Below are 23,586 nucleotides of genomic sequence, written 5' to 3' on the forward strand. Positions count from 1 at the left end.
GCCAGGCCTTCTGAAAGGGGCCCCTCGGAGATTGGGTCAGGATGGGCTGCACCACCAGTGTTGTCGTGTTTGACGGGCTCCGCACTGTCATCGAGCGGAACTGTGGCTACACCAGCAAGAGCTCGACCGAGAGGGGTGAGCCGGCCGAGGCTGAGGGACTGGCCAGCCAGAGGCAGTCACCGGCACAGCGCATTTCGGCTGCCTCGGTAATGCTCCTTTGTGTGTGCATGTGTGTGCATGTGTGTGCATGTGTGTGTGTGTGAGAGAGAGAGACAGATGGAAGTAGAAACGGACTCTCAAACTGTGAGGTAGGAGGAACATAGACTGTATTAAACTTTGAGGTCAGAGAAACAGACTGTTTTAAACTGTGTTGTCAGAGGAACATAGACTATTTCAAACTGTGAGATCGGAGAAACGTTGACCCGCAAACTGTGTGGTCAGAGGAACATACTGTGAGAACCTGTCGCTGCCTCACTGGGTGAAAAACAGCTAAGTGGTTAACCAGCATGTATAAGTCATTTAGTTACTAGTTCCAGTTCCAGGAAGATTGTAGCTGGTTTTCAATTAGCTTGGACCTCATCTGCTCAAGAAGGACTTGCAGCTGTAAAAATGTTTTTTTTTTCTTTCTTTATGAAAACTTTAGCTAGTATTATCTGGAAGGCATTATCTGATCCAGCCTAGAAGGAAGGCAGACACTGAGACCAGGTATAAATATCTAAAAAACAGGGAAAGAATTCTCCAATCGCCGGACAGCCAGGAGATCCAGCTCTGTCCTTAAATACAGTCACATGCTGCATGTCAGTCAGGGTGTGGGAATGTAGATGAATAATTCACACACTGCAGGCTAAACTAGTCAGCAAGAAGCGTCAGTGTGCTACTCAGATTTGTAGACCGCGATTAGATTTTGGTCTGAGGTGCTGGACTAGAATATTCAGCTTGGGAAGCACAGAAAATGGGTTAATGAACCAGGGTTTGATATCCTGAAAGCACTTCGAGGGGGGTGGGCGTTCATGTCCAGAAGCAGCCTCACAGGCTGACAGCAGTCTGCTTCTGAATGCTCAGCAAACCCAGCCTGCCCCCACCCCCACCCCGTCCTGGCAGTCACTCCAGAGGTCAAATACTCATTAGCTGAGTATTAGTGGGGGTGGGTATTGGAAAATCAGCAGGGATGCGGGAGGGTTGTTGGGAGGGCTTGTGGATTGGAGCTGGAGATGCCCTGGGCGGAGGCCAGACCTGCAGCCTCCACTCTGAGCCCCCCTGGGGGCACGTGATGTGTCCGGTGCCCTGGGGTGGCTGTCGATCAGGGGTACTCAGTCAAACATGTCACCTCTGCGGGGTCGGGCTGAGCGCTTCCTCGATGGAGTGGACCCAGCCTCCTTGCTAGAATGTTCATTTTTAAAATGCTCCTTTTGGTTCTATGGCAGCTCATGCATGTGACTGCCCGCTGAAAATGGGTTGGGCAGCAATAGCGGGTGGTTGATACCATGGGTTCTGCACCATCATCATGCCAAAGTGTATTGGGCATGCGCCCATTTCTGCTGTGTGTGTGGCCTGCGGTGTGTTGGCATCCCATCCAGCGTGTGCTGCCATGTGCCCTATGCTGCCTGGAATAGGCTCCAAACCCCCCTGTAGCCCTGATCCGGATACCTGACTAGAAGCCGGATGGTTTACGGCGTCAATCCTGACTGCATTCAGATGACTTGGAGAGGCTGTACGGTTCTGACTCTGTGTGAAGCCACACCAAAGGGCTTGTGTGCCGGGCTCCTGGCTCTGGGGTCCTGTTGGACTCACACAAGATCCTTTATGAGCGGAAACGGATCACAGAACCAACCCCAGAACCAAAGTTTCAATTCCAGTTTAAAGGAAGGGTGTCCGTGAGTGCAGTGTGAGTATTTGGCTGAGCAAGACGCCGGAATGTTACCGACTCTGCCTGAACACACTCCTGTGTCTTTCTATGCTGGGTTTTTCTTACCTACATTGGTAACAATGTAGACTAGCTGGTGCGTAACCACAAGGATTCATATCATTGATCTCCGTTTCTTGTTTTAAATGCTTGTTGCTGATCTGCCATTTTATCACATGTTACAAGCACTTTGATGTTGGTATTTTTCATTCCGTTTCACCACTAAACCCTGTGAAACCCCCTAACTTTCTAAGTGGCTGTGATCGTTCTTTTGGACAGGATATTTATAGCGCCCCCCTCCCTGGCCTTTGTGATTTTCCCTGTCCGTCTGCCTCTGTTTCACACCATCTCTCCTTCTGTCTACTGTTCTCTCTCTGTCTCCCTGTCCCCCTGTGGCTGGCTCCCCCTTTGCCATTCACAGTCTCTCCCTCTATCTGTCGCTCTCTGATTGGTTCCTATTCTGACATTCTCAGACCCACCCTGTGTCTATCACCCTCTCTGATTGGCTCCCCCTCTGCCATTCCTGGCCCACCCTGTATTTGTCACCCTCTGTGATTGGCCCCCTCTGCCATTCTCGGTCCCTCCCTGTATTTGTCTTTCTCTGCCTCTCCATCTCTCTTGTCATATATAACAGGTACATGACCCCTCCTACACAGGAGACTCTCTCCACTCTCGTCTTTCTGCATGGTACTTGGCGGGCATGGAATTGTTTGGAGTGGCAGTCCAGGGTGTCGTCGGGGGTGTTCCAGTGCGACCAATAACTGAGACGCCATCTGCTGAGGTGTTGATTGGACGGTTTCAGGGGTTCTTTCTCACACCCCAGCATTCAGCACTCTGAAGGGGTGGGGCATATGGCACAGCGATTAATGGCATGTACCCAGTGGGGGTTGCTGGGGTGGCGAGACATTGAGCCCTTCAGCAGTGCTAATGGAAAACACAGCATGCGGCCAGGAGGGCCTGGGAGGGCCCGGCCCCTGGTGCGTGGGGTCTGCAAGCTCTGGGACGGTGTGGCCTTTGAGCTCCTTGAGAAGTAAAATGAAGGTTCAAATGCATTGGTAGTTTCAGCAGGAAGTGGCTTACTGCCAGTCAGACTGGAGGCCAACTGACAGCATCTACCACTGTAAGTCACATGACACCAGCCCCTGTAACCTCATGGTGGGCGCCGGGTGGGGGTGTGGGAGCGGCTGAGTGGAGAAGAAAGAGAAACAGTCCCATCTGAACTCGCTTTCTGGGAAGAGGGTCTGGAGGGGGGGGGGGCAGTGTGCATGTTTGCTGAATTCCAGGTTACACCCCCTTTGTTTTCCCTGGGACCCAGCTATTGCATCAGCTTCCCTGTGTCATTCTCACCGCCTACTCAGGCTGGTGCAGTGAGCCCTCACCAATCAGGATGTCTGCCAGCTCACACGCATGCACACATGCATATGAACATACGCATGTATACACTCACATACACACGCACATACGTGCTCACACACATACACACGCTCATATACGCGCATGCACACATGCATATGAACATGAGTATTCTCACACACACTCTCACATACATATGCACATATACTCACATACATATGCACATATACTCACATACATATGCACATATACTCACATACATATGCACATACACTCACATACGTACATATGCACACATACACACACACACATGCACACGCGCATATTTTAACACGTGCACATATATAAACACACACATGCAGCCCAAGTTTGTTTACTGATGGCCTGTTCTGAATCCATTCCACAACACTGGAACAGCAATCAGCAAGTTCTCCTTTGAACCTTCCCACAGATAACCGTTCTTACTTCTTTGTGAAGCATAAATGCAGGTGAACTGTAACAAGGGCTTAAAACGCAGCTGCTTTGAAGGATAAGTCTGTCTGAAACAGTACAGTTTGCTGCAGCAACTTCACTAGCGTGACGAACAGTAACAAAGGAGGACTCACCTGTAAAGCAAGCTCACGCATGTGGAAAAGTCTCCCATTTCCCTCTAATTTATTTTAATGGTGTTTTGACTGCTGGTCTGGTTGCCGCCAAAGATCGGCCTGCTTCCGCTGAGCTACTGCAAGTCACTTGAAAATCCAATAAAGTCCACAGAAACGTATGAGAGTCGGAAGATGGCGAATGAGCTAAGGGAGGTGCAGTCGCTGTGATGAGGAATGATTGAGGGAAATGGCACTGGTTCCTGGAAGAGGTGGCTGGATGTGCTAAGCCTGGCAGGCTGGGGGATGTGGAGCCTCCGAAGGCGCACAGTACCTGTGCATGATGGATGCTCTTTACATCCCGTAAAAGGTACGGTTCCAGATTGTATGAATTTAGGACTGTTTCTTCTGCAGCTACAGGCGACACCATAAAATGAGCCCACATCAAAGGTAAACAGTAAACAAAGGGCATTGGTGAACGCGGTTTTTACCTTTTGTCGGGACAGTTATGGCAAGAAGGGACTTATTTTATAGAAATTGACTGAATCGTGTTGTTCAGTTTATTGTTCCTGCTTTACAATCTCAGACCCCAATAGTAACAAAATGTTTACTGAGCATATCTGGAACGTCTGCTTTCATGAGCGTTTGCTTTCCACCAAGTCCTTGGTATCCGGAATGGAGAATGAAGCTGTGTCACATATGACGTTTTGACATATGCCGCCGCTGGAGAGCCACGCAGGGTCCTGAAAGGAGGGATCGCTTTAGCTGCTTATGCTAAATGAAATGCCGCCGCTGGAGAGCCACGCAGGGTCCTGAAAGGAGGGATCCCTTTAGCTGCTTATGCTAAATGAAATGCCCCCTCTGGAGAGCCACGCACACACAAGCGTGCTCTGCACATGCCGCTGATCTTGTCGAAAGTTCCACGGCACGAAGAGCAGCACGAATGTTTCCTGCAGTAAAAGGATCATCATGGCAGGACCCCGAACAATGAGGTGACCATAGGAGGTCGGGGGCAACGCCGTGAGCACTAATTCAGGAAGAAGAGGGCGTGACTGAGGAACCGGGCGCGTGTGCGGCTTTCAGAGGGGACAGCAGGAGCCGAGAGACAGGGGTGTCCTCCCTCGTAGGGTAATTGTGGCGTTCCCTTTAAATTAATTCAAGTCAGAGCCACATCACCAACATGCATACATGTTAAATGTGGTCAGAATGGTTGGGTACCCCCCCCCAGCCCTGGTTTCCTGTGTCTTATGCTCTGTCTTGGTCTCATTGCTGACCATCTCCAGTTTCAGCTGTAAATTCCCATCAGGCCGCTTCACTTCGTCTCGTTTTCCTTTCATTGTGTGATTCCAAGGACACCGGTAACATTTTTTTCTTAGTTGGTATATGAACCTGTTATTTTTTTTTCCAGACTCACACTGTGGAACCTTGTGTCCACATTAGGACAGCAGTTGTGGGTGTTGGTGTGGGTGGGAGTGGGGTGGGGGGGTGTTTCCCAGGAATAGAAAACCATGTGCTGTGTGGGGCTAAGAGGATACATTCTTTGGAAATAAAGGGTCAGGGGGAGCCTGGTTTTTGTAATGAGGGTTTTTCGAACGTGATAAATATTGCAATACATGTCAGAGGTTTTTAATGATATAATGGTATATAGTGGCTTGAGACATGGGAAAACCTCTGGAGAGGAAGACCACTGAGGGATTCGCTGGAAAAAGACCATCATAATCCTAATGTCACGAGACTGTGATGGACAGGAAGCAGTTGGCAGCTGAAGGTTCCCCGTACAGCAAGGGTGCGCGGATCGCGGACTCCTTCCTTATTGCAACCTTTGTACGAGGACAACTGCAGTGTCATCCATCTGTTTTTAAAATCACACAGGAAAATGAAGCTGGAATAACGGCAGGAGCGAGTGATGAGAACCCAGGCCGTAAGAGCTGCTTCAGAGTAAACACCGAATGTCTGATTTTCCGCTTCCCACAGATAAATAATGAAATGTGCACCTGTTGCATCCTATCACACATATATTCTAGGGATGGGGGGGGGTCTGGAAAAATCTTTGTCCCCCCCACTCTGTTCCTGTCACCACGCAGAGCAGAAAAGGTTTGCAGTATTTGTTGGCTCTCATAAAAAAATCGTGGTTCTGCAGAATGATTCTTTGTGAATGATTCGCAGGTTTTTCCCTGTGAGTTGGAGCAGCACAGGGTGTGTCTGAGTCGAGACCCCGTCCCATTCCGCATCATAGAAGTCGAGTCACTCGCCAGCTGTAGCGACATAAGTGGTGCACGGAAGTCTGACCTTTAAAAAGGACTTTTAGCAAGAAGTCCTCTTTACATCAGGTGGTGCCAACCAATTCCACACTGAAAAAACACATTTTGCTCCACATGGCGTAAAACTGACAAATGACCTGGTTTCGAGACTCCCATCATATTTAGCACAGCAGTAGAGGTAGGATGTGCATTACAGCTGTAGGTGGGGGTTGGGGGGGGCTGTGGATCTCATAAAGAGTGACCCTGCGTATCTAAGCACATGCTAGTTAGAGGTGCTTTGTAGCAGTGTGGCTTCTCTCCTGTTACGATTCCTTTTCGTTGTTGGTTCCAAATTTCAGAACTTTCAGAACTCGGCACGATCCCTCAGATGCCGTCGTCCACGTCTCAGTATCTCCTGAGGGTCGAGTTGGGCTGAGGGCTCGGTCTCGTGCGTGGTGATGGCTGAATACGGAACACATCCTGTATGCACTCTGGCATTTCCTCACTGGCTCCATTGTGCTCTGTAGCCCAGTTTAGCTTTGCGTTCCTTTCAGAGGAAAGAGGCTCCCATCTCACCGGTCTGATGGGACTCACAGGGTTTGTGGGGGGGTGAGTGGGCAGGGGCAGGCTGAGTGACATTGTAACCTTTTTGTGTAAATCCACCAATTTGCACACACTGAATTAAACACACAGACAGTGATATATACTCACATACTGTACAGTAAAACACACGTGAAAACCTCCACACATGCATACAGTCACAACAATAAACACAAGAAGCATACACACAAAGCACATATAGACAAGCACAAACAAACAAACAATGCACCAGAACAAATATACACACTTTACACAATAACACACTTTACACACTTTAAGGCTGAGCTGGCAGGTTGTTCCAGATCTATCATAGAGCAGTTGGGGGCCCCAAACCTGTGGGACGAACTAGAAGATGGGTGTGTGAGTGAGCTTTGAAACTCCCCCACCGACCCCCCCCCCCCCCCCCCCCCCCCCCCCCCCAGATCCCACTCCAGCTGCACAGCTGAATGTGGGAGGGGCCGCTAAACTCACCACAAGCCAGGGAGTCCGAGCCGGCATGAGTGAGAAGCCAGGCGCACTGCGAGGAAGGGAGCCTCCGATATCTTATCGCAGCCTTACCGCTGAACGGACTCTGTGCACTGAGAACTGGCCCGGCCCGGCCCATCTCCCCTGAGCCATGCATGCAGGGGCAGCCTCTCCGTCCCGAGTCCGGCCGCACGGATCTCCACTTCCCGGGGCAGCAGCCGCCTTGCACTCGCGCGCCACTCATAGCCGCACTGCCAAAGCCTCCAGGAAAGAGCTGGTGATCGAGTCTCCCCAGCAGTTCCGGAACGTCCCACCCGCGGATCTGGAGGTGGAATCTGTGCCACAGGTGACGGTGAGTCTCACCTGTCCTCCATCCTCCCAAGAGGCTAACAGGGGCTTGAGCAAAAGCATCTTGCGGAAAACCACAGCTTGACCTGCAGGACTGTAGTGGCAGCTGACGCTCTGTGATTTCCTTGTTGTCTTTAGTGGTGGCGGTCGAGAACAGGATAAAATCAGTGAAGAAGTGTGATGTCAGGAATCATAGGGGACTGAGAAGTAACCGTTTGTTATGTCCCACTGTGACCTTGCTGCCGTCTGACTTCCCACCCGCTGTGTGGCTTTCATCGCCACGTGCCCTCGTCTTTGCGCAAGTGGCGGTCTGAGCCAGGCTCGAGGGCCCCCCGTGTAAGAGAGGGGTTCTTTGTCTCCTGTCTGGCTGGAGGGGGGACTCCGTAGACAGGTTTGCGCACATGTGTGCACCATCCTTGACTGTCTGTGCTGTCTTCCATTTCTGATTCTTGAATGTGGCCTCCCTCACCTGACCAAACAAACAGCGATTTTCGCTGCGTTGTAATGCTGTTCGGACTTCTCCGCAGCACTTTTCCAGAAATAACATCCTAAAGCAGGTAAATAAACATTTCCTCTGTAATCAGGTTCAAGCAATTGTTTTCACCAGTTCCCATCCACCCATGTGTTTGTTTGGCTAATTATTTTTTTATCTGGTTTGACCCACGTCAGTTCAGTCCAGTATTATTTTTGGCACATAACTCTGTTGATGCCGATTACTAAGAGCAAAAAAATAATAATAATATGCAGCCCTCTTGGGTCAGGGTGTGCTGGGAGGTTGTTAGACTTACGTAGCTCATGGCTGGACTCCAGCCTTGAGCCGCTGTCTGAAGTAACTGGTGCCGAAAGTCTCTGTTAACTTTGCCACATCCAAGAGGGAGGCAGTAGCTGGAAGACGTTTCCCAGACACCTTTGGGGGGGGGGGGGGGGGGGCTCCTATCATTAGGGGATGTGTTGGCCCTGGGCTTTTAGAGCACAGGACTGGTTGGGTGGACTTGGTGCTGGAATACTGTAATCTTACATGTCCTGAAAGCGAAGCTTTGTACTTGTTCTGGTTTTTATTGAGTTCATTGGTTTTACGATGTTGTTTGATAGCTTAGTGTTGTGTAAATGTTACCACGGTGTGATTCATACCCCGCAGTCATAAAGCCGACGCAGGCTGTGCTCAGTAGTATGGGTGGCATCCATCCTTAGGATGGGGCGTCTTCATGGGACCCGCCAGCTGACATTTATGTTTCAGCTTTTATTATTCAGCACCAGTAGATGTACCGGAGTAGTTGTAGTAATTCTTTTTCATTTTGATCAAAAGTTCAGTTCTTTCAGCTCTGAGAAACTGGACAAAAATGGCATTTTTTTAATTTTCCAGGTTCAGTCTCCATGATTTTTTTGTCTGATAACTGTAGAGTGTGGACATGTGACCATCGTCTGCACTGCCGTCTGGTACCTCCCAGCAGCTTTTAACCTTTGCAATGTCATGTGTATCTATGCGGTCTGTTGCCCTATCGACCCTCATCTGTGTGGGAAAGGGAGATGAATATCATGTAGCTTACTTCAGAAGTGTGTGTCTGGTTCATTCTGTGTGCATGTGTGTGTGTGTGTGTATATGTGTGTGTGTGTATGCATGCCTGCGTGCGTGCGTGCGTGTGTCTGTGTGTCTGTGTGCACGTATGTGTGCATGTGTGTGTGTGTGCATGCCTGTGTGCGTGCTTGTATGCGTGTATGTGTGTGTGCGTATGCGTGTATGTGTGTGTGCGTATGCGTGGGTGTGTGTGTGTATGCGTGTATGTGTATGTGCGTATGCGTGTGTGTGTGCGTGCGTGTGCATATGCGTGTGTATGCGTGTGTGTTGTCCTCATTAAAACAACATGAAGGTTCCTCTTTCCATGTTGTGAATTTTGAGGACATGTGTTTGCAGCCTGTTTACGTATCACATGGGATCGTGCCTTTCACTGCTGCTGCTCATTTAGCACCCCGGAAACTGAGGGAGGGGGATTTTTTTGTAGATAGACGATGAGGGCGCATGGGCACCGCAGTGCTTCACAGGCGATTCCGTCAGCATGACCACCAGCGCTGCTCCAGCGAGATCGGGGTCCTCCCCATGAGCTAATGGCTGCCTTATCAAGCCCAGATGTGCTGACCATAGCCCAGGGCTTGGCTTCTTCCCCGGGATACAGTACCGGCCGTTAGCATGACGCCGAGCTAGATGCATGAGCCTTTAGATGCTCCTCTTTTCTCCTCTTCTGCATGCTATGTTGAGTTTTTGGCCCCTCTGTCTTGCCGTTTTAATGAAACTGGGGCAGTAAACTGTTGAAGAGCTGAAATGTCACTTCTGAGTCACCCGAGTTGCCACAGTGTGACATACACATTCACAGAATTGTGCCGTACAGTGGAGACTGCCGCCTTAATCTCTGTCTGCCGTCTAGAAGTTTAAATTTGTAATAATGATATTTGTCCTGTCCTGTAAAGCTTTACCCAAACATGAATGCCAGTTAGTTTAACCCGGCTGGCACTAAAAGTATAAACATGACAAGTTTTAAAACACGTCAGTTTTTTGTTTTTGTTTGTACTGATTTAGAATATCTTGCGTTTGTTACAGCATAACCTTTTAAAAGACTTTTGATTGTCCAGAATCGGTTATCGGTTAGAGGGTAGCTGTTGTATCTGCAAATCGGTGGGACCCCGCCTGTTGAATGAGGCAGGCTTTGTGTTTGACCACATTTGATCTCATTTGGAATTCAGTGGGTCCCAAAGGCTGGCAACGCCTGGTACCAGGCTGCTCCGTGACATCATCGCTGCGTGTGTGTGTGCGTGTGTGTGCGTGCGTGTGCGCGTGTGTGTGCGTGTGTGCGTGTGCGCGTGTGTGTGTGCGTGCGTGTGTGCGCGTGTGTGTGCGTGTGTGCGCGTGTGCGTGCGTGTGCGTGCGTGTGTGCGTGTGTGTGCGTGCGTGTCTGTGTGCGTGTGCGCGCGCTGGTGCCTTTCTGCGTGTCCTCTTGCGTTTGTGGGTCCCATCAGCCCGCCGCAGGTTCCTGCCAGCCCAGCTCATTCCTAGCATGTGGGTATGGTCAGCCACGCCTTCCCGGTACGGTGAATCCAACGTGAGCCACGCCCCTGCTGGTGCCTAAGCCAGGTATTGGTGATCACTGAGACTGAGCCACAGACAAGGTGCTGGAGGTGCTGTGGCATGAGCTTCTTATAATGGCCCCCAGTGGGCCTCCTTGCAAGGGTTAATATAAAGCCAAAATCAGACATACAAAGCCTAACTAATAAAGCCTCTGACCCCTTAGATATGCACACAATAAGCTGTACAATATGAACTTTTATAGCCTTGTCATAAAAAATAAAACAGAAGTCAGACACTCTGAGTACGGCAGACTTCCCAGCCAGGCAAAGGCTAAATGTATGAAACCTGCTTTGGTAATTTGCACTGACAGATCAATAGCATCCTGATCCTTCCCGAAAAGGGGCCCATCAACCCCCCCCCCCCCCCCCCCCCATGGGGCCCCAGTGTGGCCCCACTGCCTGTAGTTCTGCTAGTGGGGAGGTGGCTGGGCTTGGCACAGCTTGGACATGCATCGTATTTTTTGTTTATCTGGGTGGGGGTTAGGATGGGAAAACGCTAAGCATGTAATAAGGTCCCTAACCCAGCCAGAACGTGTGTGTTAGTGCAGAGGGCGGCCCGGTCGATCCCGGAAAAGTGCGGCTGTTCTTCTTTCGTTTGGCCCGTATGTTATTTCCATCTGTCGTTTCTGGCGCTGAAAAGTGTCACGTCTAAGGATGCCGCTGTCGACTTTGCAGGTGAAGCCGAGGGTCATCGAGCCGCTGGACTACGAGAATGTGGTGTTCCAGAGGAAGACACAGATCCTAAGCGACGTCTTGAGGGATATGCTGCAGTTCCCACTGGAGGACTTCCAGGTGAGTGATGTCACTGTTACATCGCGTCATTGGGTCAAAAGTGGGGGGCAGGAGCTGTGGTGGAACTGTGACCAATCAAGAACTGTAGAGGAAAGTGAGCCAGGCACATTGAAGAGAAGCATACCTTCCAGTATGTCCCTGGCTTTGTTGTCTGAAGATGGCTAATTACGGTTTATTCGTCAGAGCCCTAGCTCAGCCATCTGCAACCCACAGGCTGCATTGAGCCCTGGTAATTTAATTTAAGGACTCTCTATAGAGCCCGGAGCGCGTGGTGGAGAAGATGGGTAATCCCCAGTCAGACCTCGGGGACCAGCATATCTGAGCTCAGATACTAAACACAGTGGTTGAAGGAAAACACACACAGATGTGTAAAAGTAAGCATTGGTACTAAAGGGGTCATTTGCATTTGGACTGAAACCAACCCCTGTAAATCACACAATCACACTAATATTATCTGATCAGGGTCCCCAGAGTCAGGAATTAAAGGTTATGAAGATGATGACCGCAGACCAGATCCTTTGCTTCCTGTTTCACTTTCATCCTTTTGCTGTGAAAGTCCCATGATTCCAAAGTCAAGTGTTGCCATAGGATCTGATTGCTGAGTTTGTCCTGGTTGCAGGAAGTGGATGTGGAAAATGCTTTTGTAGTGCTGCAGGCACATCCGCAAGGCCGTTCCACTATCTCAGAAGCCATACGGCATTTCACTCTTCCTCGTTTATGTAAATGTTTCCTTTATCCCTCAGTTCATTGCTTTCCCATATGTATGTCCAGTTGTTTCCTGGCTGGAGTATCCAGTGGTCAGATGCTGCTCCTCGCATTCCGCTCTGCTGTGCCTTCCCTCTCACCTTCTCTGCCACGTGCCAACAGGGACGCTGCCCGTTTTCCTTACAGTTTCTGGGAAAATTAAATTATTGATCTTACTTGTGGCTCCATGAACAAATTATTGAAGAAGGGAGGAATTTAATAGGCAACAGTTTTTCCAGTTGAGGGATCGCTGCAGGGCAGCAGAGGGCTGTGAAACTCATCATGTGACGTTATAACCCTAAGTGTAAGAAGGCCTCCATCCAGGGTGACCTCGGCCTTCTTTTCTGGGATTGGCTGCAGCCGCTCGGTGACACAATCGCTAAAGTTCTTAGACAAAGGGCAAAGGGTCCCATCAGGACAGCTCCTCTGTTTTTTCCTATATAAAACCAGGATTGGACGCCAAGCTGCATTAAATACCTCATTTTCTCAGTCCCAGTGGAACATTTTAATGTCTGACTTACTTTCAAAAAAGGTTAAAAAGACCCATCTTTCCTGCTAAAACCAAAGTTTTTTCATTTATTTGTGAAAACATACGCATACTCCACAGACCTGCCGTGGGCTAGCAAAGGTCCTGTGAGGTCCTGCATCCCAGGAAACACTGAATAAACATGGGGGAGGATGGGTGTCCATTTTCTGGGGGGGTGGGGGGGACAGCTGAGAGCCAGGCTCGAGCACAGAAGCTTCTTTTGTGGATCACTGAGACGAGCGGGCGTCATGTGTGACTGGGGAGTCGTGGTTGGGAGGCACCTTGTCACACTTACAGCAGGTGCAGGTGGCAGTTCAGGAAGTCACAGAAAATTCCATAAGTGGGCCCAACAACTGCCTCTCCTGAATAACACTGGCGCGGAGGGAGCCGCACTGGCGCAGAGCGAGCCGCACTGGCGTGGAGGGAGGTGCACTCACTGGCTTGGCTACTTCTCAGTAAATTTTTTTTTTCTGCCTGTTTTATGCTACTTCACAGTATAAAATCATGCTCAGAACTCTGTCTTTTATTTGGAGAACCGCTAGATATTTCATGTGTTAATGCCATCAAAATGTTGCTTTTTTATTATTACTCTTAAAAATGGTATAATTTTTATATAATAAATTGCACAATAAGATTGTCATATCATTAATGTTAGTTACAAGTTATTTTACTGTAATCACACCATGAAACGTCCTTCCTTAGGTTAAATAGCAGGCAGATTGTCCAAGCCGCTGCATGGATCTGTGTTTTAGATAACACTGAGTGTCCTCAAGCACTCAGAGGTTGATTCCTAAAGTGAAGAATCAGGGATGTGTGGGTCAAAGCAGCAGGTCTGGTTTTACTTCAGTGAACATTTGCCAAGACACCATAATAATGAAACTCACCTGACCAGGCCTGCAGGGATCCCTTGACACATGATGTAGGTTCTTCAGCAACTTGGTTTTCATAAACCAATTGGTAGGAACCAAAAAGCAAGACCGCAAGCTGATGTTTGCTCTATTGTCATCTGCTTTAGATGACTGTGGTCCTCAGAACTGGAGCTCCAGGAAACTTAGGTTACTGGAATCTGCAAATGAGTGACTGAGAGGTGAAAAGGAAATCAGGGTTCAGGCTTGGTGACTGCTGCAGCACTGCAGCACAGGGTTAGGGTTGGTGACTGCTGCAGCACTGCAGCACAGGGTTAGGGTTAGTGACTGCTGCAGCACTGCAGCACAGGGTTGGGGTTAGTGACTGCTGCAGCACTGCAGCACAGGGTTGGGGTTAGTGACTGCTGCAGCACTGCAGCACAGGGTTAGGGTTAGTGACTGCTGCAGCACAGGGTTAGGGTTAGTGACTGCTGCAGCACAGGGTTAGGGTTAGTAACTGCTGCAGCACTGCAGCACAGGGTTGGGGTTAGTGACTGCTGCAGCACTGCAGCACAGGGTTAGGGTTAGTGACTGCTGCAGCACTGCAGCACTGCATCTTAGGAAGGCACCGATCTCTTATGGGAAAGACAAGTGGTCTCATGTTGAGATTGCTTTTTCCAAAGCAGCACAGTCATCCTACCGAGTTCCACTTTGTAAGCAGAAAGCTTTCTTTTTGTCTTTGTGGAAACATTGCCTTTATGGAGGAAAGTCCAGTGGACTGTGTGGTGTTTAATCAGCCTGTTCAGGTCTGCTTTCTGTTTGGATTTAGGCTGCCCGGGCGGGGGGGGAGGGGCGATGGCGGGCACAGCCTTACAAAGCAGTCGCCGTTGAGTCCTTTTAAGCGCATCCTGCAGAAGGGAAATATTTTGATCATCTTCATACCTACACTATGGTGTTGAACTTATTGCTCTTTTATCCCTTATTTTCATTAGACTGTGCTGCTTCCATTGTTGGTAACCAGTGTAACAGCACTGATGTGACAGCACAGATATAAATGTTAAAACACCATTATCATTTCCACAGAGATTGGTAACCTGATACTGATGAGACATTCACAAGTGTGCCAGACCTTCCTTTAAAGGGAATGACTGCAAAACTCATCATCTCCCTGTTGAGAGGGACCTTCACAGATTCATTTTGTGACAAAATGAGCTGTCATTTGTACAGACTGTCACCCTTATCCAGGCGTGACTGACTTATCTACTGATTTCTGGGAAATTTTGTGTTGCAAAATACTACTGTTAAAACGTATTGTGCTTTCGCCAAGGGTACAGCAAGCCCCGGCCATTTTGGCCAGGAGGAAGAGCTCCTCTTCGGCTCGCTTGGGTGCCCGGAAATCTCCAGAGGCTAGGATTCCTTATGTGAAGGAGGGCAGTGTCCGCGTGTCTCGCCTGCCATCGATCTGAGCGTGACTCTTGTCACATGTCCCCAGCTTACATCCTGCCTCTGACCCCACACCCTCCGCCAGTCCAGCTGGCCCTTCTGCACCTTTGTCTCCTTTCCTGCCATTAGCCTGATTGCCATCTTGCCTCGGGAAGCCCGGCCAGGCCGAGAGGAAGGCAAGCCTCGCCGGTTGGGCTGCTGGGGAGCCGCGGCCGTGCTTGCTGCAGCTAGGCTAGGCGGGGCGAGAACAATGGCCTCCTACACAGATGGAGGACTCGCATTCCTGAATGAGACTTGAGGCCGGGGGCCTGGTCCTGGACGCGTGGTTAATAACAGACCCCTTCCTGTTAAATCGACCCCCTGAGAGGTGCCTGCCCTTCACCCGCCCACTTTGGGGAATGTTGTTGTGAGAGAAGCCCCACCTGGCTGTGTCACCACAGTCATTACAGGAACCACAACCCCACAAACACAGCTGGGGTGTTTTTCCCTTTATAATCTTCCATGCCGAAGGATGCGACCTGGAAGCTCAGTCGTTAGCAGCTCGTTCAAATCACTTTCTTGCACACTACGCCTATATGAACAGTGGAGCAGTGTGAGACCAAGCTCGCTGTGTGCATTTCCATCCTCGGCTTTGATTAATGGATTTCTCCTGTGACTTTGTTCTGTGGATCCACATGGAATATTCTAGAATGGTGCCCAGACCTTCTGACTGGAAGGCAGAATTGAAGAGATCATTCATCCATCCCTGCTGAAACACTTGCCTGGTTTCTTATAAACCCTAAGCAGACGTTCCTTTGCCTCCGACCCAGTCCCCCCCCCCCCCCCCCCCCCAAGCCCCAGCACATGTTTTACTTTTGTCCCCTCCAGCAAAAACGGAAAATGGTCAATCAGATGGGGGGGGGGGGGGGGTCTATAGGGATGTAGAACCTGCAGTCAGTGTGGGGTGTGCCACAAGAATGCACACATTAACGTGGCGGGGGGGTTAGTCAGGCCCAAGCTCTTCTCTTCGTAATACTGAATGTACTGTCATACATTTGCATTTGCATTATCTGCTTTTGCATCACCTTGAGCTCTGAACCATTCATGGTAGTTTGAAGCAAACTGGACGATGGCAGCGGCGATAGTCTAAAGGAGGGGCAGAACTGGGAACGTCTCACAGTTGTTTTTTTCCTTGGTCAGTTTTTGTTTGTTTTTATTTGTCCATCACCAGGGTGGATGTGGTGGTGCCTTGATGAAACCACAGAGGAAGGGGGCGATGGGTGTGGGAAGTTGAATTCCCAGCTTGGGACCTTCCTCCAATGCTCCTGACACCTCAAGTCGCATTTCCCTGCTGGTCTGCTTCTCTGATCTCTGATCGTCCACCACCCTCCCCACCCTGTCATCTAGAGGGCGCTGTACTGGAGAACCCGCCCCCGACCTTTGATCGGCGGAGCAGTAAATCACCAAAAATAACTACACCCCAGGGCAGTCTCAGGGGTGCTCTGCACAAGGCTTGGATCACTCCCCCGTGACTGAGGGCCTTTCCCTGGCTTAGCCACCAGGGCAGAGGCGTGCCAGAGCGGGAGATGAACCAGGGTCCAGGCGTGCCAGAGCGGGAGACGAACCAGGGCGCATCAAAGTAACAGACCTCGAAAATCATATAACATGTGACCAGCTATTTCCCTTCTGTAATGACGTAGCGTGTCTCGATCCAACGGCCCAGTGCTCACAGATAAAATAAACTGATAGAGTCCTGCTGTGGCATCTCTGCTATTTAATTATTTTGCGGGTGCTTGTGTCCAAAGCAGCCCTCACTGAGCATCGTCTTGACTTGGCATTTGTTTTTGGCTTTTTTAAGTTTCACTCCTCCCTGCACTCCAAGGCAGAGCGGCCATCTTCCCTCTGGGAGTCCAGGTTGGTAACATTCAGGGTGTGAAGGAGGCTGAGCAGACAGGAGGTGAAGGCTGGCGAGATGTGTGCATCATCTGGCAGCTGTTGGCTGTGATGAGGAAAGCTTTGGGCTCCACGCAGCAGGTGTTAATACTTACAGGAGCACTTTAGCTGGTCTCCTATCCAGGGTGTCTCCTGCCTTGTGTCCTATACTTCAGCTGTGACCCTTATATAATGGTTATGGAAAATGGATAGAGTGACGTATGTATATAATTATATACATCTGTGCTGTGAGTATAAGGTCCGTCACTCCTCCCGACATGTAGTGAGCGATTGGATGACTGGTCTGGGCCGTGCCAGACCCCGCCCAGGTCCCTCCAGTTCCCCATTGCTTACTGTAGGTCTGGTCCACCAGCTGCAGGGTGTGTCAGTGGCCCTCTGGGTGGAGCCACCCACCCCAGCTGTGACTCCACAGGGCTCTGACTCTTCATTCAGGAATGGAAAGATATTGTGATGTGCCGAGAGTACGACCGTTAAGCCCCCAGAGTAATTTTTCGTTTGTGTTTTTCATTCTCCCTCTGTCTGAACGCTGTTCCCGGAAATCCACTCTTGGCTGAAGTTGTCACGGATTCTGTGCTCATCAGGGCTCGTTACACGCAAAATAGAAAAGCTGGTGAAGTTGGGAAGAATCATTGACCCGCCTCCTACCATTCCATTGGTAGTAAACTGCTGCAAAATATTTATCATTATATTTATTAATTTATTGATTTGAGAAGTTGGCTGGTAAAACCACTCTCCAAATAAGCTGTAAAGGCAAAGGCCTTTGTTTATTGGCCGCAGTTGTAATCTCAGATTAGTTAGTGACTTGGATGAAGGTCATATGATGAGGAGGGCAGTCTAAAGCACCCCCCCCCCTTACCGCCACAGCTGTGCGAGGCATGCAGTGTTCAAGACCACAGTGTTCACAGTGCTGAGTCCAACGCTTCTCCTTCCAGATATCGACCATTAAACGCCAAGGGAGGACGCTTCGCCCCTCAGTGCCAGAAAACGCAGAGAGAGACGCCCAGAGCCTGTTTGTCCAGGAGGTAAGAACATGTCCCGACTGCTTCCAGAACAGGGTGGGAGGCACGTGTCTGTGAGCCCAGGCAGCTCAGAGCAATGTGTCTCAAGCCAGTCCTCGTGGATCCCTGAACAGTCCACTTTTTTGCTCCCTCCCAGCTCCCAACACACCTGTACCCGGTATTCGGTGTTCTTGATTGAGGGAACAAAAATGTGGACTGTCTGGGGGTCTTCCAGGACTGGACTGAGACACACTGGCATAGAGCACATACAGTGGTCCACCCTGGATGGAACGCCAGTCCGTCACAGGGCACGGGGTTGGGTACACCCTGGACGAGATACCAGCTCGTCACACGGCACAGGGCTGGGATACACCCTGGACGAGATGCCAGTCCGTCACATGGCACGGGGGTGGGTACACCCTGGATGGGATACCAGCTCGTCACACGGCACAGGGTTGGGTACACCCTGGATGGAACTCTAGTCCATCACAGGGCACATACATACGTTTACATAGAAATTCATGGAAACATTTTTCTACAAACAGATACGGACAGCAGCCCCATCCCAGTGGTTAAGGCTTCATTATGCCATAGCTGGCAGAAGTTTCTGGATCTGGGGGTTATGGGGGTGTTTAATCAAATTCTCAGTGTCCCTGTTTTTCCAAATGTCTAGACTCTTACTCCATGTCTAAAAACTGTTAGCTCCTAGTGTACAGTTTGCACAGCAGAAATTCCCAAGCAGCACGGACGTGCGGCCATCTCAAGCTCATCGCGGCCTCACCCTTACTTAACCGGGGTCCTGAGGGTCACATGCACACCTCTGTAGGCATTTGAGTCAGGGTGTGGTGAGCTGGTGTTGGGGGGGATCCTAAGGAGGCTCCCCAGGGAGGCTTAGCCTCTCCCGTGTGCCAAGCGCAACACAGGCGTCATCAGCAGCGACTGCAGGCGTCAGCGCGGCACTCTGTTTATCTTCAGCTACGTCTTGCAGACCGTAGTGATCATCAGCCTTGGGACTCTTCTGTGGTTTTTCCCGCAACCTGCACAACCGATCTCTGTGAAATGCATCCCCCATGCCTGTGTAACAGGAGCATCTAACAATGAACAGATGTCCCAGCGGAAGGACGGAAGAGAAGACATTAAGTCTGCTCTTATTCTCTTCACACACCCATTGCGCTTGGCAGACGGCGTTTTAAATGCACGCACTTACTGAATCTCCTTCCCGCCTTCTCTGATGAAGAGTTTGCGAGTTCCCTGTAACAATTCCTGCCAGCCTGCTCAAGCAAAATGTGTTTGTTCATGTTTATCGGCATTTACTGAGTTACAAATCGTGTTTGGGAATTCTGCGGCAAATCAGACACACAAATACGAGCGTATATGGAAAAAAAATCATGTGACTGTTTCCTGTTTTGAGTACAGGTCTGATCCCTGGTGTATGGTTTTTCACCAGATTATACACTGTTTTGTTGCCAGTCATATTGACCAATGAAAATGTAATGATCTATAAATGCCTCTTTTGTTGGGAGTTTAAATGAAGACTGATATATGATGTTTACAACGATGCTTAAGATTAATACATGTTTTTAATTTACTTAATTGATAAATGCCAAAAGAATGTGTTTAGTGTTTATTTTTATTTCTTGGGTGTGACTAGGAATTACCCCTCCCTTTATAAACAAGCACTCAGATTTATTGTCCCCGCGCCCATCACAGTGCGTAATGTCATCAAACCTCTGAAAAGCTCGTAGACGTGATCAAGTCCAGCAGAAGCTCAGAAGACCTACAGAGGTGCGAAAGTGACTAAAGGACTCAGGCAGATTAGTCCAAGTGCAGGGAGTGAAAAAATGACTGAGGAAATGTCTTTAAGCAGGTAAATTTGCTGCTTAGAGAGAGAGAGAAAGAGAGTACCAAGAGAGTACCAAGTGAGTGTGGGGTTGTTTTTACCTGTCTTCACCGACGGCCTGGCAGGAAGCATCCCAAAAGTTGATCATCTTTTGAGTTCTGATGCTCATACCAGTGTATTCTCCCAGCATCCCCTGCATTTAGATGCGTATTCCTCTTTGACTGGACGAGTTAACAAAATAAAGTGCTGTTTCTTGGAACACGAGAAATATCGCTCTGTTGTCTCTTCACAGTGTATCAAGACTTACACCTCAGACTGGCACACTGTCAGCTACAAGTATGAGGATTATTCTGGAGACTTCCGCCAGCTTCCGAAGTAAGCCTTCTGTTCGGCTTTGATTTATCTTCCTTTGTGTTTATTTTTTTTTAGAAAATCCTACCATGATTCCAAATTGCTTTTCATCCTGTGTGAGGCACGCGAGTAAATGTGACAAACAGGAAGTTTCTAGGAATAGGCATCCCATAATAACCCAAGCTACACCTCAAAGACCCTGCATGCCTTCTCTTTATTACAGGTCATTGTTAGCCCTAAATTCACAATTAATCATACTACTTGCATTTATCAGTTATTTAGATGCTTGGCTGATGTGTCATGTTTTTATAATTTTACATCTAAATGGGCTCTATAAAATATTGTTTTTAAAAACTGACATTTTGTTGCTTGAGCTTCTAAGAGGTCTATACATAGAACTGCAAATGTCACCTCTGAGCTGTGGACCATTTTTTTCTGAGAAAAACCTGTGACATTTTTCAGGCCCGAAAAGTGGCTTGTGTGCTTCCCTCTTAGCAGGCATGGACGCTGCATGGCGCCAACACAAATCGAAGGCCTTCATTTCGCTCACATTGCTCAGCCAATGGGTTTTGCAACCTTGCCGGATCCGTCCTCTGCCCAGGAGGCCGCAGTTACCCAATCCGCTTTCTTGGCATGTGTTTTGCAGCAAGGTGCCCAGAGCAGAGAAGCTGCCAGTCCATGTGTTTGAGGTAGATGAGGATGCTGACAAAGATGAGGTGAGTCAGAATATTCGTCCCCCTGCCAGCTACTCTTTTTGGAACAGAGCGCGGAAGGTCGCCGGTCATAAACTCTTTCAGCCAAACTTTGCATTTGCCCCCACAGCTGAGGATTTCGGTTATGTAGCGGGCTTGTGACTTTAATGTTGCTAGATTCTTCTGTCGCACACTTTTGACTGTTTCGCCTGTAAAGTACTATTTGTGAATATATTTTCTGAAGGAACTCTGTGGCTTAGACCACGGCTTTTGCTTTGGTAGAGATCCCTAGCTGGCGGTCTGCTCAGGAAATGTATGGCTATCTGAGCTCACTGCGTTCTCCTGTGAATGAGCCATTAAGATTTTACAGCATGGTTATATCCGGTCCTGTTGGCTTTGTTGACCCCGCTGGCCATATTGGGTGTGTTTTTGTCATTGACAAACTTGGGTCTTGGAATTTCACATGTAGCCATTGAATCTAGTGGTAAATAAAAAGCCCCCTCCCCAAAATGTTGGTTCCCGACTCTGCTGCATAACAAGCCTGTCTACTTCTGGTTACTCCATAAATATCACAAACACCACGACGAAACTGTCTTCGGTTCCACAGTGACGTCAGCGCCAGCTTGTAGTTGCCACAGTGGGCCTTGTCCCCCCACGAGAAGGGGTAGGACAGGAGCAGGGTCCTGCTGGCTTCACTAGACAATCCAGGCTGCCAGACATGTGCCTGTTTAATAATTTCCCCAGACTGGGGATTGATTTTTATTTTTTCCTCTCATTAAAAATCATCAAAGCTCTCCAGCGCTGGGCAAAAAAGAAAGCTCTTTCAAGAAGGGGATTAGCCATGGTGGAGAATATGATTAAGGGGAGGTGGGACAGAGTCCTGAGCGCTGGAACCCCCCCTGCAGTCGTCCTGTGGTCCATTTCGGTTTTTTTGTGGTCCAGGTTGGCATTTACCGTTTTTTGTCCCGCCTGGTGTTCTGTGGTTTTGCTCAGTGGCTCCTTCTAATCTGCTTAATCTGCTCAGAAGGCGACTCACTCAGCAGCCTATGAATAGCCAGGCAGGAGCTGGTTTAGATGCCGTGTGCTTGTCTTGGTAGCTCAGGCGGGCCTGGACTGGGCCTGGTACTAAGAACCTCAGTAGGCGTCAGGACGTTTCCTTCAGGTAGGTAGCAGCAGCGTTTAGGGAAGCCGGTGCTTTTCCTGTTGCCCGGTTATCATCCAGAGAGCAGACATTCAGCTTCTGGCCGATTTTGGTGCGACGGGACATCAGTGGGGCTGTTGGGGGGGAGGGAGCACAGAGAGGATATTATCCATAATAAGCTGAATTTATATATTGAATGTGCACATGCAGTACACACTGCTTGCATACTGACGGGCAGCTTGGCGATCCTCCAGGATACAGCATCTCTGGGCTCACAGAAAGGCGGAGTCACCAAACAAGGCTGGCTGTACAAAGGCAACATGAACAGTGCCATGAGCGTGACCATGCGGGTGAGTCAGTAATGACAGTAATAATGGCGTAGAGGGTGATAGGCCCAATGATGAATTAACCTTGTTCTAAATAAAGCCTCTTTTCGTTTTATTTTGGAAAATATTTGTCTCTTTCTTGAAAATTTCATTCCGCTTTCCAGTCTTTCAAGAGGAGGTATTTCCACCTGACACAGCTAGGTGACGGCTCCTACAACCTGAACTTCTACAAGGATGACAAGATCTCCAAGGAGCCCAAAGGAACCATATTCCTGGACTCTTGCATGGGTGTCGTCCAGGTAATGTCTTGCCTTTGTGCTTACCTGTGCCAACTGACAGAAAACGGAAGCGAAACGTCAGTGTGGCATCGAAGGTGTCACACATGGCTCACGTCTTACAGTTCAGAAGCTCAGACAACACTTCCTCCAGCCCTCCCTGAGCACCGACTTTACAGCCATGCGTCCGAGTGCCTCCCTGCCACTTTCAAGGACGTCCTGTCTTGCTGACTTTTCATTTCTGAGCACTTGGGAGTCCCAAGCGACTGTGGAGTCCATTGATGAGTGCATCACTAATAATGAAGCCCTGAGTATAAGGGCAGCTTCATAGCTGAACTTGCTTCAGCCTTAGATTACAGCAGAAGTGTGGAAGCTCAGTTTCATTCCACAGAGGACACAGATACCTGTAGGCTTGGTTTGCTGAGGCAGCTTGGGTATAATACCACTTCCCAGCTTGAGCATTTAGATGGGCCATCTTGTGAACTTCAGAATCTCAGTTGTCTTTTTGGAATTTCAGTAAAAAATAATTCCTCTTAGCAGTATAACTACGCTTTTTTTTTACCTGTATCTATCACAAATTTGAAAGATCTACACTGTGCTTTCATGCAAATTCTGGACTTTGGATATTTATGCATGTAGAGCTGGTCATTGTGGTAGTAAGATTTTGCACATAATTTTAGTGTGATTTTCTTTTTTTTTTTTTTTTAATTATTTTGTCAAATTTTTCACCTCCGTCCCAGTTCCGTGTCTCTGGTTGCTGAGGATCTTACCCTCCCAGAGGATACTCACGTCATGCGGCCTAGATAATGTAACTGCAGTTACAAGCAGCAGGAAGGTAGCTGGCGAGGAGGTAGGCCTGCACTCGATTAAGTGCAGAAGGCTTCTCTGGCACATCAAGGCGGAGAGAATACTGATTCTTGAAAAAACTGCCCCCTCCCCCCTTCCCATTCAATCCTAGAGAAAGTTTATGGTTCACACAGGTAGTGGACTGGAGATGTGCTCCCCAGAGAAAAGCTTTTCATCTCTGATCGACACTGAGGCCTGCTTTTCATCTCTGATCGACACTGAGGCCTG

The 23,586-nt window shown here is 49.2% G+C and overlaps 1 protein-coding gene across 6 annotated transcripts in view; it reads left to right on the forward strand.

The window, feature by feature from the left end:
* Positions 1–23,586, forward strand: part of LOC125704684 (dedicator of cytokinesis protein 9-like) — an 83,908-nt gene that overhangs the window by 25,511 nt on the left and 34,811 nt on the right. For 4 of the 6 annotated variants that reach the window (XM_048970635.1, XM_048970654.1, XM_048970626.1 and 1 more), the window contains 6 exons: positions 11,283–11,399; positions 17,822–17,911; positions 20,020–20,102; positions 20,725–20,794; positions 22,166–22,261; positions 22,402–22,536. In XM_048970635.1, coding sequence (XP_048826592.1) covers positions 11,283–11,399; positions 17,822–17,911; positions 20,020–20,102; positions 20,725–20,794; positions 22,166–22,261; positions 22,402–22,536 — 591 coding nt within the window. Of the gene's footprint in view, positions 1–7,156; positions 7,495–11,282; positions 11,400–17,821; positions 17,912–20,019; positions 20,103–20,724; positions 20,795–22,165; positions 22,262–22,401; positions 22,537–23,586 lie in introns of those variants that run through there. The other 2 variants (XM_048970662.1, XM_048970645.1) reach the window with 1 other exon arrangement.

Source organism: Brienomyrus brachyistius, chromosome 1 (genome assembly GCF_023856365.1).
Source record: "Brienomyrus brachyistius isolate T26 chromosome 1, BBRACH_0.4, whole genome shotgun sequence".
In the NCBI taxonomy this organism is placed as follows: domain Eukaryota; kingdom Metazoa; phylum Chordata; class Actinopteri; order Osteoglossiformes; family Mormyridae; genus Brienomyrus; species Brienomyrus brachyistius.